The sequence below is a fragment of the Archocentrus centrarchus genome, chromosome 10 (assembly GCF_007364275.1).
Source record: "Archocentrus centrarchus isolate MPI-CPG fArcCen1 chromosome 10, fArcCen1, whole genome shotgun sequence".
Lineage (NCBI taxonomy): Eukaryota > Metazoa > Chordata > Actinopteri > Cichliformes > Cichlidae > Archocentrus > Archocentrus centrarchus.
In genome coordinates this window covers 26,319,257-26,337,263 of record NC_044355.1, presented here as the reverse complement: position 1 = coordinate 26,337,263, position 18,007 = coordinate 26,319,257, and the positions used below count along the sequence as shown (strand labels likewise).

Genomic DNA, 18,007 nt, shown 5'->3' with positions numbered 1-18,007 from the left:
CAAACTAATACTGAAGAGTCACCTGACAGCAATATTAATCATATCAATAGAATATTAATTAGGGACTTTTGTTTAGATAAAATAATTCCATGTATACTGCATTGATTATTTGGCAAGATTGTTTATCTACTTTATGTTAAATTTTAAAAACAGAATCCCTTATCCTCTACAATTACTTTGTATGTGTGTGTGTGTGTGTGTGTGTGTGTGTGTGTGTGTGTGTGTGTGTGTGTGTGTGTGTGTGGAGCAGGGACAGCAATGGATCATATTTCCCACGGTGTCACTCACCAGCCATATTCCATTAATCTCCCATACACTCATATTGCCTTGATAGTATACACACACACACACACACACACACACACACACACACACACACACACACACACACACAGAGTCTCAGATCACATGCGTGTGCCTGAAATGCTGATATGATTTCATCTGTCTCTCTTAATCAAGTCAGTGCACTTTGTGATGCAGCTTTCTTTGTAGTCTGCAGTTCAGTGAAATACAGGGATACCGTGTGGTTACTATGTTGACACTAACAAAACAACAAATTGCAACCAGTGAAAATTGCAACAAAACATATATGCAAACTGTAACATTTGAGCTGATAACTGCTTACAGCCATCACAGCCACTGCGTGGGAGACAGGAAGTTTCCAAGAGTGTGGGAAAAGTGAATCTTGTCTATATCGAAGGTGGGATTATTTTCCCTATGCACACTTGCCAAACCATCCTGTGAGCCTTCACTGTCGAACAAGTGAAGGTTCTTATCTGAAAACAATTCTGAAAGAAAAAAAAAAATGTAACCTTCAAGTGTTTTTGTCTGCAGCTATCACAAATTCAATATTGCTGTGAAAAGGGATGAAAAAGGCACTGCATCTGCTGTGTGACTGTGACCCCATCAAAAACATCACTGGAGAGATTAGCCTTCACTGCTTTGTGCCAGACTGGCTCAAACATGGTTAGTGTTTTTGGAAAAGTGACCTTTTCCTAAGTAGGCTGTCGTCTAAACCTAAGCAAACTGCAAATAAAAACTGCCTGAAAGCTTCTCTGGCAGCCAGAGTGAAAATTCAACGTTAAGCTACAACTACCAAAGCAGCAGCAGTGGTCCCTTACTCTGTATAAGGGTGTACAGTATATACAGTGAATTATATAGTATGTAACCATCTCTGTCACCTAACTTGAATCACTACATGCTGCACACAATTCTTTTTTTTTTTTTTACAATGTCCAAAGATCAAAATGCTTTTAGTTTGTAGCTTTTAGTCTGTTGGTGGGAAATCTAATGAATGTAAAGTGGTTACATGATAATTCACCACGGACCAGCCCAAAGTCAAAGACCGAGTCCTTGGACAATGTGCTTACTCAACTTACTCATTGTTGTGAACGTCCTAACTTTGACCTAATTCTTTCACAGCCAGCTCAGTTCTCCTCATGGAAGGACTTCTGCATTATGGAAAAACTCAAAGGCTACGGTCTCAGCTGACCAAGACACAAAGCTTTTGGCATCTGTATGTGTGTGGCCAGCTCTCTGCCTCAGCCCTACCTCAGCTACATGACTGCACTGAACCGGCTGCTGAAGTCGTGCTACTTATATTCAGCTTATAGTGGAGCAGTTAGCAAAGCTTTTCAGTGCTGGCTTTCAGTCGAGATATTCATTCAGTCTCTCACCTCTGACCTGAAGTGCAAAGAGAATTACTGAGCAAATGAGGCAAACAAGTGTTAATTTATTAGTTCCGAATTAAATAGACAGCCAGCTGATTTTGTGAAAGTTGTGTTAACGTGTCTGGTTCAGCGTAGGTTCTCTCTTTTCGTGCTTCATTCATGCAGTTTTCTGTGCTTTACTTGCGTTTATTTAATAATGTTTCTAAATGCAGCTGTGATTCATCAGAGAATGAGAAGCTGATATCAGCAGTTCTGCTTGTGCGTGTATTTGTGTGAGTAAATGAGTTCCCGGCTTCACTGCCGATTTAGAAAATGTGCCAATCTGGAGATAATTGAAGTAAGATTGTTGTCAAATGGCTCAAAAAAAATAATATCTAAATAAAAAAAACAAACTCTGAGTTATTGGAAAAAAATGATTTTGTTCTTACATCAGTTAGTATTCCTCAAAGCAGACTGATGACTCCTAAATGTGTTGCTGTATATGTCTGGCAGATATGTACCGTCTGGAGTTAGCCGGAGGCCTCGGGGTCATATTGCTGCTGCTGGGAGTCCTAACCGCGCTTTATAAATGTTACAACCTGGAGATCATGCTCTGCTACAGGAGACACTTTGGGAGTGATGAAACTGAAGACGGTAAGCTCTTTGGAGTGCTCACTTTTTCACTTCAGCACACTCTCACAGCAGAAGGGGTCAGACGGGGGATCAGAGCGCAAAGGGGTATCAGCAGAGAACTACAAACATGGAGAACAGCAGAGTAAAAGTAAGATACACAAGTTTACAGTGAATTCAGAGAAGGCAATGAATGGAAACAACAGCAGAGCAAATAAAATGTTTGTTTTTTTCATCTGTTGTGATGGAATAAGGAGCTGCTTTTGCAGCACTTTAGAAAGATAAACCAACAAAGAAATGCACAATAGTGACCCAAACAAAACGGAGTGAAATAGCCAAAAGGAAAATTACAAAGAGATGAGTTTGTAGTATTGATTTAAAAGTATTGATTTCAAGTTAAGGTTCTAAAGCAGCTGGATTTTCTCAGCAGGGCATTCACAAGCCCAAAAGATGAATTGCTGTTTTCTCATTAAGTCTACATGTATTAATGATCAGAAAGTGTCCACATTCAGGAACCGGTGACCTTCCTGCAGAGAAACTGCAAATATTTATACTGTATGAAGTACTGTACTCACAGAATGAGAGGGAAGGAATAAATTGTTGTTTGCTTTGTCACATCGGCACCTTCCACATACTGTTAGTTACTGTCCTATGCTCTGTCTGTATGTCTCTCACTCTCTCCAGATAATAAGGAGTATGATGCCTATCTGTCCTATACTAAAGTGGACCTCGACTCTCTGGGCAGGTCAGGTTCTTTGGTGCATGCTGTATGTGCAATACTGTGCAAACATTTTAGATACTAAACGTAAAGGGAGGTTTCTTTTGGAAATATATAAATATCGTGGTTTGTTGTGTTGAAATCCAATCAGTGGTAAATGGACTCATTCACCCAATCATACACATGTTCATACGAGCACTTTTCCAAAACTTAAGTGCTTTATCCAACAATTACACACATTCTGACTGATGCATCAGAGGTAACTTAGTATCTCACCCAAGCAGGACATTAGCATGCACACTGGAAAAAACGGAGACCAAAGCACCAACCTTCCAATTAGTGGACTACCCGCTCTACCTCCTGAGCCACAGTCACCCCAATTTTTTTGCAGCCTTAGAACAGCTCTGCTCGTCTTTGGTGCACTTGGCATAGATACTGGATTAGAAACATGAAGGTGATGCAGAAGTGCTTTAATCCTGCATTCTTTCTAATGAGCAGCAGGGGGAGCTCACTCTGTCATCCGCAAAAAGAAATTTGCTTTGATGGAAGTCTATGAAAAACCAACTTCTGACCTGTCCTCACTAATCACTTTCCCCGAGGGGTTCATGGGCTCAGTGGCTAGTTTCAAGCCAAATTTAAAACATTATGTTCATTTTATAAATTGTGGTCCCCGTTGGAGTCAAAAATGATGATAATGAGAGGTATTCTTTTGGGTGGACCACAGCTGTGATTAATAATCTTTATCATATAAATCTTCCCTCAATGTCTCAGTCAGATCTTCTCTCTTTTGTCATGTCTGGATACCTAAAGCTAAAATGGCAACAGGAAATGCTTCAGTAGCCAGCAGGTGGTATTATGGTGGCTGCAGGCATCTTTTATATACAGTCTTCTTTTACTGCAGTTCTTTAGTACTCTGGTTGGGACTCATTAAACAACCTGCTGTAGTCTCTGTAGTCACATCCATCCATCATCAAAACATCAAATGAGGGAACGTGAGGCTTTGAGTGAATATGGCGCTCCATCTCTCCAGTGGACTTTAACAGACTTGGAAAATCAGTACTGAGGATCAGTGAAGCTTTTCTTGTGGCCCCACATCTGTGTAACTGAGGAACTTATGATGGGTTCTTCTTCAATTTTTCCACCTGTGTGCCGGTTTTTGTATTAGCCCATTAAATGTATTTGCAGCCACCAGAAGGTGCAGATTTTCTGTCCTTTATCTGATTTTGAATTTGGAGCCATATTTGTTATTCCTTCTCCCAACAGGACGAGCAGTGATGAGGAAATATTTGCTTTGGAGATCTTACCGGATGTTTTGGAGAAACATTATGGATACAAGCTGTTTATACCAGACAGAGATTTAATACCCAGCAGTAGTAAGTATCAATCTGTGTATCTACCTAGACACACACACACACACACACACACACACACACACACACACACACACACACACACACACACACACACACACTCTATGTAACTCTAATCCCCACTACCCAGAATTCATCTCTCTGTCAGAATAAATAAGAACATATGTGGATCTTCATCATAACACACTTACAGCCACACACATATCTGTGTCAGCTCTCAGGTGTACATCACATGTACCTCATGCCTTAGTGCAATTTCTTTTTCTTTCCACAAGCAAACACACACACACACACACACACACACACACACACACAGTCTGTGGCTTTCTCAGCACAGCAGATATCACCTACAGATATGTAGATGTCCTTTACAGGGAGAATACACTGTGGGTAATACACAGAAACACACACGCATGCATGCTTGCATCCACTCACAGTTTGTCATCATTTCTGTGGTTCTGTGTCACTCTTTCCAGCTGGAGGAGAAAATATGGCTGTTATTGCTATAATCTGTCAGTGGTCAAACCTGGTACACAAAAACGTCCTGCCACATGCACAGAGGCACACACCATCTTAAAATTTTAAGATGGCGTAATGGCATAAATGTCATCAATGCTGAATCAATCGTAGGTGGTGGAAAAGCCCATACACACATTTGTTATTTTTTTTGTCTTCTCAGCGACCACGTGTGAGACAAATCTTGCATTTGCAACAATCAGATGCAAAATTTACTGCATTTGGTGATGAAATGACCAAACAGCATTTTAAGACGATACATTTTCATGATGCTAAATAGGAAAGTGTCATAAGAGTAGATACAGTAGATGGTGTGTTTGTGGATGCAATAGTTACTCTGTAAAAGACAGAATGAAGCATTAAAAACGTTAAAAAGCAAAAACTGAACATGTGGTAAAAATGTGATATAACAGCTCGGTACTGAAAACTCTCTAAAACTGATTCAGAAGTCTCTGAGGTCTCTGAGGTCTAATGCATGAAACAAAATATAGAGCATTATTTGCTGCGTATTAGCATTTAGGTACCAAACTCACACGTCTCCTTGTCCTAAAAACTTCAAAAACAAACCAAAACATATACGCTGACAGAAATAACTGCATAATGTGCCACAAAAGGAACAAGCTAATGTGTGTTCTTTGGATTATTTAACATTTTCTCCTAAAATACATGTTTACTTAAGTATGGTTCCTAATGAATAGCCGTGCACTGTGTAATCTGCCCTTAGCTAAAATTATGCCCCTTCCCGACGCACCCCCAGATGAAAAAGCCATATTTATCCTAAGGTGAGGTTTGTTTCTTCCGTTTGCCCTGAAAGCATCCTAAAAACAAATATCCACTGTGCATATTTTACACATAACTTTTTCTATGTTTAATAATGTCTGTACTGACTGAGTGCATTACAAAGAGGAGCATTTCCATTGGTAACCAAAGCCACTGAAAGAGCAGCGTAGCAACGCGACCTAAAACACACCATTCAATTATCCACTCCACTTAACCCTCCGAAATGAACAGGAGAGCGAGAAATAAATAACAGGAACAGAAAGAGGTGGGTACGGGGTCGTTAGCTGGTGTTATTTTATTAATTGATTTACATAATCCTCACAAATGGGGAGCAGGAAGCAGTCAAGGGCAAGAGGGAGGCAGGGAGGTGTTAATGTGAGAGGAAAATAAAAAGAGAGGCAAAAAGGAAAAGCAGAGAAACAGAAAGAAAGGGAATGAATTTGGGGATATTCTGTACTATTTGTGCCCCTCAAATTGAGCGTGAAATTGCAATGTGTTGTTGGAGAGTCTGTCATTAATTCAGTTAGCAGTGGAAGAGATGGAGAAAGAGTGAGGCATTTAGATGGTGGTGGTGGGGGGGGGGGGGGGGGGGGGGGGGGTGTTGTTCCCAGAACACAAAGTTTTCAGACATTTTCTGTAACTACAAATTTGAGAAGTAATGAGCAATTTCAGAGTTGCAAAAACACACCGAGATCAGGTCGTTTGTCAAGATGCGTCTTCACTGGGTTTGGCGTGGAGGTGCCGCTAACACTGAAGCATACAGTGGCTTCACCTCGTATTAACCCACCCTTCACTTCCCATCACCTGACACTTCTCCTCGTCAACCTCGCATATTCCTCACTAAGTTATAAGTAACAACTGATGATGGTGGATCAGCACAACTCTGATCCCCATTTGAGAGCTGACTCCGCTGTGCCGTGTCAGAGCCGAAGCTCTTGCGCAAGCATTTCTGTCGCTTCCGTTGCATCGGCCTGTCAGTCACTCCGGGAGTATGTGGACAAATTAACCTGAAGGATGCGGGAAGCGGGAGCAAGTACAAGATGTTACTGTGCAAGATGTTTACCTTACATACTGGAATGCAAATTCACTTCTCGCCACCTGCTTCATGTTTTTCTCAAAGCTGTCGTAGCTTCCCCTGTAATCCAGCAAGAATTAAAAGCTCTCAGTAATTCTGGAGAAAGAAGTGCATGACTATTACAGGATTAGTTCAGCACTGACAATATTAAGAGCAAAAAGCTTATTACCCTCCATTTATGTCAGTTCTGTTTTGGCTCACAACAGAATCTAACTTGGAAACTTGTTATTGTGCCATCATGTGGATTTTCATTCAAACTTTTCAGTAATAATAGAATGGAAAGAAAAATCAATTCCATCTTAATTTCATTTAGTTACCCATTTTGACTTGTCTTTTCTTCTCTGTATTCATTCCACTATCTCTCCATATGCGTCTCTCCCAGCCTACATCGAGGACTTGGCTCGTAGCGTGGAGCAGAGCAGACGCCTGATCATCGTTTTAACTCCGGAGTTTGTCGCCAAAAGAGGCTGGAGCATCTTCCAGATAGAGACACGCCTCCACTCCATGCTTGTTACCGGAGAGATCAAGGTATGGCTTTGGAAGTAAAAGGGAAAGAATCTGAAAGTCAGACATCTAACATCTTATTCCACATTCAGGGTTTTGGTGGGGAAGTTTCTCTACTCAGAAATCTCTTTGTGTTCCTGTACGTCTAGGTGATCATGATAGAGTGTGCAGACCTGAAAAATGTCATCAACTATCAAGAGGTGGAAGCACTTAAACATACCATCAAGGTATATAGAAAGGAGGGTGAATGAGGGGATGGAGAGTTTAAGGTGGTGATCTGAAGGGTTTCATTATCACTAGCCAGAATGGTTAAAAAAAAAAAAAAGTTTTTGATTTCTCTTCTTGTTTCTTCAGGTTTTATCCATCATCAAGTGGAGGGGTCCTAAGAGCAATGAGCTGTCATCGAAGTTTTGGAAGCAGGTGGTCTATGAGATGCCTGCTAAACGCAGAGAGACACTGTCCAGACGCCAGGTACACTACTACTTTTTTCCCTTATATTTTATCTTTCTATATAATTCAGACATTGGTATAGCCTGCACTCCAGCACCTGATTTATGAATCACAAACAAAACCCACTAAAAGCAATTCTACAATCCAAGCGTGAGCGAAAATAACAAAGCATATGAATTTGTTTATGCATCTTTACAGAAATCCTTAAACTCAGGCACCTTAGTTTATAGCTACAGTATTAATGTTCATTTCATATCTAGGAGCCAAAAAATAAACTGAGATGTACTCTTCCCTTGGGTGCACATATTCAAACAGACAGATGGCCTTTAAAATGTCTGCTAAACACAGGTAATGTATTAAAATGGGAATCACAGCAAAGCAAATTGTGTACATGCTTACGACGTGTTAACGCCTCAGGTGGCGTGTGCCCTGATTAGCAAATAAATGTTTCCCTGCTGCTTTTTTACAGAAGAATAATGATACACAGAGAATACTAACAACCACACCAGTGGGGTGATACCACCTTAATGTCCTCCTGTAGCCTGATAATTGATACCACAGAGTCTGGACAGTGATAAAGTGTGTGTGTCTGTCTAATTATTTGTTGCACCAATGTTTATATTATGCTACTCAAAATACCACAATATGATTTTGCAACAATGACAAAAATCACACATGATTTAAACTCAAACTTGAACAGATTCAAAAAGCTGGGAAGTGGAAGAAACTGGATGGATGGATGGATGGATGGATCTTTCTTTTCCAACTATATATTTTTTTATACAGGTGATGGATTCTGGGGAACAGGGCCTCTTTGGTGACCTGCAGACCACAGTCTCCACCATTGCCATGACAACCACTTCTGCCTCCCTGGCGCCCCCTAATGAGAGTCGACATGGACATCATCAGGTCAGTGGACGGGTTTTAAACACATTAGAGTTTTAATGCAACAACTTCTGCTCAACTTGTTCTTTTTTTCTGGATCTGTTCCCAGGTTGGATCTCGTTGAATTATATTAATAATGCCACTCGTCGTCGTAAACCTTAGAATCGTTTAAGAGCGTTGAGCAGAGTCAAGGATGAACAAGTACACTCTGAGCTGCAGCAAGTGGTGTACAGTTATATTTAAACATTTTAAGGGATGGGTCGGGGGGGGGGGGGGGGTAAATATGGCTTATGCAGCAATACTTGGTTTTATATTATTATTATATTACACAACATTGTGCAAAAGTCTTGAGCCATCCTTTTATTTATATTCTGCAAGAAAAATGGGAAATAGGTGCAGCGATTTACTGAAACATGCATCCAACATAGATGAAAATACAGTATATGAAGTAAAAACAGAGCCTGTACAGTTCTAGTGGGTTTCAAAGTCAATATTTGGTATGACCACCTTTAGGTTTCAACACAGCCTTTAGGCAGCTTCCTTGTCATTTCCTTAAGCAGTCTTCAGGAACAGTTCTCCCGACTTCTTGAAGCACATTCAAAGCTCTTCTTTGGATGTTGGCTGCCTTTTGTTCTATTCTCTGTCAACATGATCCCACACTGAGAAATTTGGATTATTTTTATGCTTTATTTACACTGATTCCAATGGTCAGCAGGACATAAACATTGCATGTATAAAAGCAGGTTTGCTGACTTTGTCACAAAATAAAGTTTTAAAAGCTTTTCCCCACAGAAGTTATTCCTCTACCACCATCTTTGATATTGCAGCTCATGGCCATCTCTCATAATATATCATGCTATGTTCTGGCTGTTTCCGCAGTGCTCATGTTTCCACTGCTGTCTTTTCAAATATCCAGTTTGGACTACAAAGTTTGTTTCAGTTGTTTAAAACTTTTAATTGATTTCAGCGTGAATCCAGGGATTTCACTTTTTTCTCAGTTAAAGCCCATTTTGAAAAAAAAAAAAGCGAAAACCCATCCTGGTTTATTTTTGAACACATTGCAGAGTTTATGTTTTACAATGAGCTTCTGTTCATAGTTCACAAAGAAACTAAAGGACGTCTAAAAATAGTATTTTCAGGATGAACTTATTGTGTTGAGTTCCCTCTTGTAATAATAATACTGAAGCTGATGAAAGTTACCAGAAACTCCTGTCTTTTACACACAGGTTGCCTTGGCAACAGAGATCCCTGACTACAACCAGATGACCTTACCACTGGGAGGGGGTCACACTGCTACAGCAGCCCAAATGCGGCATTTCTGCCGCAGCTACGAGTTCCAGCTTCCACCACAGCCCTCACCTCCCCTTCCACCTCCCTCTACAGTGCAGTTCTCCACTCTGGGCCCCGGGGGGCGCCATGTCTATTGCAATATCCCTATGACACTGCTGAATGGACAGGTGGGAGAAAAGACTGAGCCACTTACATTCATGATGTTCCTAGTTAGTCCCCAGCATCCAACATCTGCACAGTGTATCCTTTTCTAAAAAAAATGTGCTTGCTGTTATTTGTTTGCATGTATTCAGAGCTTAAACACAATAAAAATAAATCCTCTCTTCTCCCCAGGGGTTCAGAGCAGTTCACTGGGGAACAAGAGGTCTGTTTGAATAAAAGAGAATATAGAAAGAAAACAGTATCTTCATATCATCATATCAGCTTGAAAACATATACTTATTCTAACAGACTGGGAAATAAACTGCAGTATAGTTGTTATATTTAAGTCATGGCACAATATTGGCATGCAATAGTTCTTCATACTATAGAATGAAGCACCCGTAGCTTTTTGCTAGCAATTACAATGTGAGCAAGGTTACTGCTAATCACTGTGGCGCTGTGTGTTTCCCAGGTGCAACAGAGCAATACCCTTGGGAAGAAGCCAGAACTCCACCTGAACAGCACGTTTGTTCCCCTCACCAGCAGAGAACTAAGCTCTGACATCTGGTAGACGGACTTCTCAGCTGGTACTGGATTACAGACCAGTTTACAGACTGCTTTTCGCTGGCTTTGTGTAGACTTGTGGGTCGACTGGTTTTCATCATGTTCTTGGACTGTGTGCAGACTTGGCGTTGGACTGCCTATTGACTGCTTCTGGGCCAATTTATCCCAGCTGTGAACAAAAGACTGGTGAAAGACTGCATACGGCTCGGCTTTACACTAGCTGGGTGTAGTGGCTGCAATCTGCTTCCAGAATGGGATCATAAAAGGAATTGCACTCTGGTTTTGGACCTATTAACTGGTAACAGCCTGACACCAGCTGGAATGTGCAATGTTGGCATGACCGTGTGTCCTTGTCATGCCGGCAAGTTCCTGACTGGTCGTGCTGAGTTTGTCGACAGGAATAAATGCATGGACTTAAGAAAAGGTAATGAAGTGATCCTAGGTACTTAAATGGTGGGTATCCACAGACTATAGTGCTCTATTTGTTCAGCAAGCTGCCAATTTAGACCCTGGAGCACAAAAGCAGCATCTCTTAAGTCTGCTAACAAACCAGCTGTTGTGAAAACCAGTTGACTTGTCAGCTCGGAAAGATCAGTCTACTGAACAACAAAACGTAGCGTAATCTCAGAATGCCAATCGATCTACTTAATGTGAGTTCTCATCTACCTGTTGACTAGGTGGCAAAGCAGACATCAAGCAATGATTTTGGAATACCAGACCACCTTAAATCAACTAGTCAACCTCTTGAAATACTGCTCTACAGCCAGCTAGCCGCCTGGTTTGGCGCTCAGAAGCTGAACTGGTTGACTTGAGAAAGAAAAGCGAGAAAAAACACGGTGATGGCTGAAACTACTTAATTACCGAGAAAGCACAGACAGGTGGAAACTAGCCAGTTGTTTAGACTAGTTGGCTGAAAGGATAGTTCTTACTTGAGCTAGGTGTACTTTAGAAGACTGGAAACCTACCAGTCCAACACCAAGAGATGAACTCTGAGCTAAAATCATAAGGGACTTGGCTTTTTTCTATTTGCATGACCACCCATTTAGATGAAAAAAGTAATCAAGCAAAACATAGATAAAAGAGTAAATGACACAACCATTTGTCGAAGCCTCTTTTAATATGGAGGGTTAAAACATCCTATGTTGATAGATTATATTTGTTTTCTGTCTGGCCATGATATAATGATTAAAAACCGATAAAGGGAAAAAAGGAGGTGTCCCTCCAAAAACATTTTTATTATTTATTTTTGTCACATTTTATTTAAGGCTTTTAGAAGGTTGTTGAGAATTTTTACCAGGCTTTGTTTTTACTGTCTGTTTGTTACAATAATCTTTGTACAGCTTCCATAACCTCTGTATAGACCTATACATGACAGTGATTTGTTCCCTACAGTTTCTGTTAACACTCACATTAAGTGTGCTCCGGGTTGGCTCCACACAGCCACTTTTTGCCTTTGTTCTGTTTCTCTTTTCATCGATGGATGGATGTCTTACGGCAGTACGACCCTGCTAACGGACTGATCTTTTGAACCTGACCACTACCAGTCAGCCAAAGGGGGCTTCACTGCATAAAAAGCTGTACTCCAAGCTGAATCAGACCACATTCTTCTTTGTGAGCTTTAAAAAAAAAAAAAAAACAAACAAAAAAACAAGATTATTAACATAATATTTAAGCAAAGTGGATAATGTTTTGAATTTACACAAAGCTACTGTCATTGTCTTATTAGAACCAATGAATCCTGGATATTTGAGGTTGTTTGATACAATAATTAATTATTTGAGTTGTTATATTCAATGGCAATATACAGTCTAGTGGTTGTCCTTTCATTTCTGATTATTTCTTTGATTATTCTTTGGATATATTGGTTGAAATAATTTAACTGCGAGCAAATAAAACTTATATGAGTTGTTTTATAGATTTTTGGACTGACTCTTGTCTGACTTGTTCAACTGTTTTCTTTCCTTTATTTTTCCCTGACTGCACAATTATTTATTACCAGCTTTCTTTTCCTCTAACTGTTGCTCCTCCCACTCAATCATTTTCTTTAAATTGCACTTGTCGTGCCTTTTTCCTCTTCTCCAACAGCCATTTAGATTTCCTAATAACTGTGCTGCAGTTATTAGTGACGGTCAGCTCACTCACAACTGGCACATAATGTGGGTGAGGCTGTGTCACCAACTGTCTTTTGTCACGGGGAAATATGGCTCTCACAGAGTTTTCTGTCCAATGCTGCAAGGCATGAGCTAATTCATTTGCCTGTAGTGCCCAGGCACTAGATTCTTCATCCAGATTCTTGGGATGTGCAGCATGGGGCTGAGCACACTGTTTCAATGAGGGCAACTGTCCAACAGGCCTGCAGCAAGCAGGGTTTTAAAGCACCCCGAAAATTACAGCAGCTTTTAGGGAGGGGCTGGTGTTCAGGAGCGGAGCTTTCGTACCCCCAGCAAACGCCCAGTCAGGGCATTGCTAGCATCTGGAAACATCGGGGGCTTACCCCAACCCTGAAATCTGCTGGATTTTCACTCAGCTATGAGTAATGAATTTGTTTTTCAGCTGCATTAGAAAATGGACATGTAACAAATCTTGAGAAGTGTGTGAATCTCTGGCTAGTGTGTGAGAGATGGCACCCCTTATTTATGACAATAAATGCTTTAGAAGCACCGAGAGACTCTCATTCACCGACCTCAGCGTGTATCTGAGGCATGCCCTGTCTCTGCAGCAGCAACAGGAGGCAACTCCTTCTTCACATCATCTCACCTCTCCTAGGCCTCATGCCTTCCTCATTTTTCTTTTTAGAAAAGTTTTTTATACCAATTGTTTAAGTGCTTTAGCTAGGCTAGTTATCCACCATGACATCAGCCTGCTGTGATTTGCATGGAGTCCTGCATGTTGTTGAATGCAGTTTGTTGGACCCAGACCAATCAACATTCACAGCTTACAGGCACTGATGTTAGGTTAGACCTGCTTGAGGGTTGCTCTGCTGTGACTGGTTCCTACAATTAGGGTAGGTTGGTCAGACAGAGACGAGTGTTTCACATGTGACTTCACCGGTGATAAATGGTGCCAAACAGATGCCTGAATGCACCTGCCCTTCAATCACACCATGACCATGGCTTTTTTTTACATCATGTCTTGAGAGTAGGCAGATGGAAAGCTATCTTATGATCACTATGATCTACTGTCACAAACAATAGTGACAGTCATCCTTCAGTCTCACAGATCCATACTTAGATACAAACATCTTACAACCTGTATTGTGTATGCATCCGGTCATTTAGTGTGGTCGTCTTTAAAAACATATGTCTACAGTGTTTTATTAGCCTAGAACAGTGGTTCCCAAAGTCACGAGTGCTGCAGCCAGAAAATCCCATGCCCCATTTTTTATATAAATAAATACATTTATATAAATATCTAACTATGCATACTTGTGAGTAATTTAAAACTGAATTCCTGTTATTATGGCGGCCCCCTGGTGGGCCACACTTTGTGAACCACTGTCCTAGACCAAACAAAATGTGAAAAGTTATTTCTATACAAAACAGTTTGCTTAGAATAGAGTTGTATGTATTGAGGAAGTCAGCTGCTCAGTGTTCTTAGTCATTTATCATTTTTCCCATTTGACTTTACCACCATACAGTCACCAAATATTCAGCAGTACCACTATTTTCACCACAGTGAAAATAGGAACAACTTTTTGCAAAGCATTTGAGCAATCAGGAGTAGCTCTATGCCTGTAGGTATCTATAGGTACAGATTAGTTTTTGTTCCTCACTGTGTCATCTGTAGCTTGCACATCTCCATGTCTAAATGGCATTAGCTGTTTGCCGGTGATTCAACACAGATGAGCGTTTCTAACTCGAGCACCTCCAGGTAGGCTGTTTAAAGGCTAATAGCAAGATCAAAATCCTGTGTGGGAGCACAGAATATGAATCCCATCAACACCTTTAATATTAATATCAGCCAGTTCAGTCCCAACTGATGGTCTATAAAAAGGTTCCCATTACTTAGGTGTCACACGAGAAACATATATGATGTGTAAAACCAGTGAGCTATCTCAAGACCTTCACAACCTTATTGTTGCAAAACATACTGATGCTTTAGTTACAGAAGCATTTCTAAACTGCTGAAGGTTCCAGTGAGCACTGTTGGGGCCATAATCCCCAGAAGTGGAAAGAACATCATTTCACCATGAACCAACCACGACCAGGTGCAAGATTTCAGTCAGAGGAGTGAAATGAATTATCAGAAAAGTTCCCCAAGAGCCAAGGACCACTTGGCAGGAGAGCTACAGAAAGACCTGAAATCAGCAGGTACAACTGTTTCAAAGAAAACAATGAGTAATGCATTCAACTGTCATGGCCTGTTCACCACGCAAGACTCCATTGCTGAAGAAAAAGCATGTTGAAGTGCATTTAAAGTTTGCTGAATAACACTTAGACAAGCCTGTGAAACACTGGGAGACAATAGTCTGGTCAGATAAGACCAAAACTGAACTCTCTGGATGCCAAAAAACCTGCATACCACACCAACAACAAAGTTTGGAGGTGGTAACATCATGGTGTGGGGCTGTTTTTCAGCATATGGCACTGGGACACTTCATATAATTGATGGAAGAATTTGATTAAGTCTTCATTAAAATCTGCTTCCATCTACCAGGATGATAAAGATGAAACGAGGGTGGACGTTTCAGTAAAACAATGATCCCAAACACACAGCAAAGGAAACTCGATTGGTTTCAGAGAATTTGTATGGAAGAATGGGCCAAAGTCCCATCTGAGCAATGCATGAGACTAGTTTCTCCATACAAGAGGCGTCTTAAAGCCATGATCACCAACGAAGGCTTTTGTACAAAGTATTAAATACATTTCAGTAAGAGTGAACAATACTTTTCCCATGTGCCATTGCTCATTATTACACGTAACTTAATTTATGGATATATATGGTTTGATTTCTTTGCATGTGTGGATTGGATGGGTTGTTACCAACATCTGGTGAGATTTTCACAACAACAGCACCTTTAAAACTGGATTTACTAAGAAAATTGGTGACGTGTTCAGTGCTTATTTTACCTGCTGCATAAAGCTCATGTCCCACAGTGGAAGACGAGTACAAAAGTACATCTTGTTTTGTTTTGGGTTTTTTTTTTTTAGTTGATTTTGATCCTGCAAACAATTTACAGAATGTAATTTATGGAAAATGGATGGATGGCTGGATGGTTGGATGGATGGATGAAAATATTTTTTGAGCTTCCTCATTGATATAATCCTCAAGAAAAACAATAGACATATTTCTAATTACACAGAATATACTGTATACACTACATAAAATACAAATTACCATATTTGTTTCTACAACTTCATAACTTTACATCCACACATCAAAGCCAGGTATCTCCAGTTTTGGAACATTAATCAACAAATCTGAACAAGCATGAAGTAGCAAATCCCTGAAATTCAACATCATGCTCTTCTTTGTATCTCAGGAACACCACACATATGTACACTTTTGTTTGAAGTGCTTTATGTTTGGACATGCTTCAATGTTGCATTCAGATTGTTGATTGCTAAACCAGCATTCATTACCACAGCAGGAACAGATGCCAAGAGTAGCAAAAAGGTTGCACATTCTCACAGACATTCTCAGTCTCGACTGTGGTTATCAGGTTTCTATTTCCTGTTTAAGTCCAGCTGTATTCAAAAGTGAAAGACGATTGTCACATTTTTGGTATGTTCGGCTGTAAAGCTGTCAAAAAAACTTCCTTTAAAGTTAAGAACAAGCTGTGGTTTTAAACTAGTCATAAAAAAACAAAAAACCTCTTCCTCTTCAGTACGAGATGTTAAGAACAGCAGTCTAGAGCAGTGACAGTGATAATTAGTTAACTTTACTAAGAAAAAGCATGCAAACCACCTCAAATGTTGAACAGGAAATATATCTTGCAGGATTTTTTTAGTGTAGTTTACTCAAGATTAAGTAACAAAATAAAAAGTGTCAACTACTTAATATTTTAAATCAGATGTACTCAAGTTAGAAACGACTTCTCAGAGTTACTATTTTGAACAATTAATGCAAAAATTCCTTAGTTGTATTTACTTGAACAGGATTCTTATTTACTTGTTAAAACCACCCTTACAAAATCACCCTTACAAACCACCCTTACAAACCACCCTTACAAAATCCACTATGGTTAACTATAGTTTTTATGCAGTAACCATGGTAAGACCATGGTTACTGCATAACCATGGTCACCCGCATAAAAACCATGCAAATGGAAGTCTTGCTCATGCTATTTGAGTGCTTCAGAAATCCATGGCAACAAATTTTAAAAAAATAGATTTTAAAAAAGGTTCAATTAAAGAGCCAGAAAGATATTTCATGCTGTTTTACCTGCAAATCAAAAGGAAATGTTGCCACAACTCTTAAGATGCATCTATGAAAATGTACCAGTGTCGCAGACATTAATGAAGGTCATCACCACGCAGAACATGGAAGCGTCGCGGTACAGTGGTGCACGTTAATGTCACATCTGGCTTGTAGAGCTGAACAATGAACAAATAGAGTACAGTTCTGTGAAACACCCCAGCAAACAAACTGGCAATGACACTAAAAACACTGCCGTGGTTAACCGTGGTCTGTAACTCTGAGTGCAGCTCAGAGTTACAGACCAGAGAAGGGAAAATCAACAGGGTATCAACAACAATGGCCCACAAAGAGTATTATAATCCTCTCTTTTAATAGTGCAGCTAACATCAGAAGTGATGTGCTCTCATATATGACCCTCCCCCCTCCTAAAAACACAAAAGAATTACAGTCTAGAAATTGAAGCTGCTCTCAGCTGCTGGGGTGACCACTAGTTTCTCTTATGCAGTAAACTCTCATGCACTGATCCCACTGATAGCAGAGTTTATTTAATTAATATTTAACACCCATCCAAGAAATACAAACAACAGAGCAAACAGGGGAGACAGGTGTCTGAGGTCATGCAGCCGTTTTACGGGCACTACCTTTAGCAGGAAAACAGAAAGAGCTAGAGTAGGATAGGACTGTGAACACCTCAGCAAAGCAAGTAGCACATTTAAAGCCTGGAGAGCACTACTGAGGGGAGGGAAGGGGCTGCCAGAGAATACTGTGGTAGCAGTTAATGATAATGTTCATGATAAGATGGTACAGTCAGCCTTGGTTACCAGGATACCAGTTCATACAGATCACAGCACAACACATTTTAGGTATACTATATCCAACAAAATAAAACTAAACAATTTTATATTGTATAACTATATTTCATATTATTATATTACCTAAACCTAACCTATTTTCATATGAAGGAAGCACAGCTGTTGACATTAACTAAATGGGTGCTATGAAATGTCTGATTGGAACAAGTTGCTTTTTTCAGTGTAGCACAGATTCAAACTGAGTAAGAATCTATGTTGTGTGG

General features: G+C 40.2%; 1 protein-coding gene across 1 annotated transcript in view; it reads left to right on the top strand.

Annotated features, from left to right (window-relative positions):
* Positions 1-10,569, top strand: part of il1rapl2 (interleukin 1 receptor accessory protein-like 2) — a 447,173-nt gene extending 436,604 nt beyond the window's left edge. Inside the window, exons 10-19 of the mRNA XM_030739324.1 lie at positions 2,163-2,303; positions 2,964-3,024; positions 4,261-4,370; positions 7,121-7,266; positions 7,392-7,469; positions 7,597-7,713; positions 8,479-8,601; positions 9,804-10,034; positions 10,201-10,231; positions 10,481-10,569. Of these exons, the coding sequence (XP_030595184.1) occupies positions 2,163-2,303; positions 2,964-3,024; positions 4,261-4,370; positions 7,121-7,266; positions 7,392-7,469; positions 7,597-7,713; positions 8,479-8,601; positions 9,804-10,034; positions 10,201-10,231; positions 10,481-10,569 (1,127 nt within the window). The remainder of the gene's footprint in view (positions 1-2,162; positions 2,304-2,963; positions 3,025-4,260; positions 4,371-7,120; positions 7,267-7,391; positions 7,470-7,596; positions 7,714-8,478; positions 8,602-9,803; positions 10,035-10,200; positions 10,232-10,480) is intronic.
* The last annotated feature ends 7,438 nt before the right edge of the window (positions 10,570-18,007 follow it).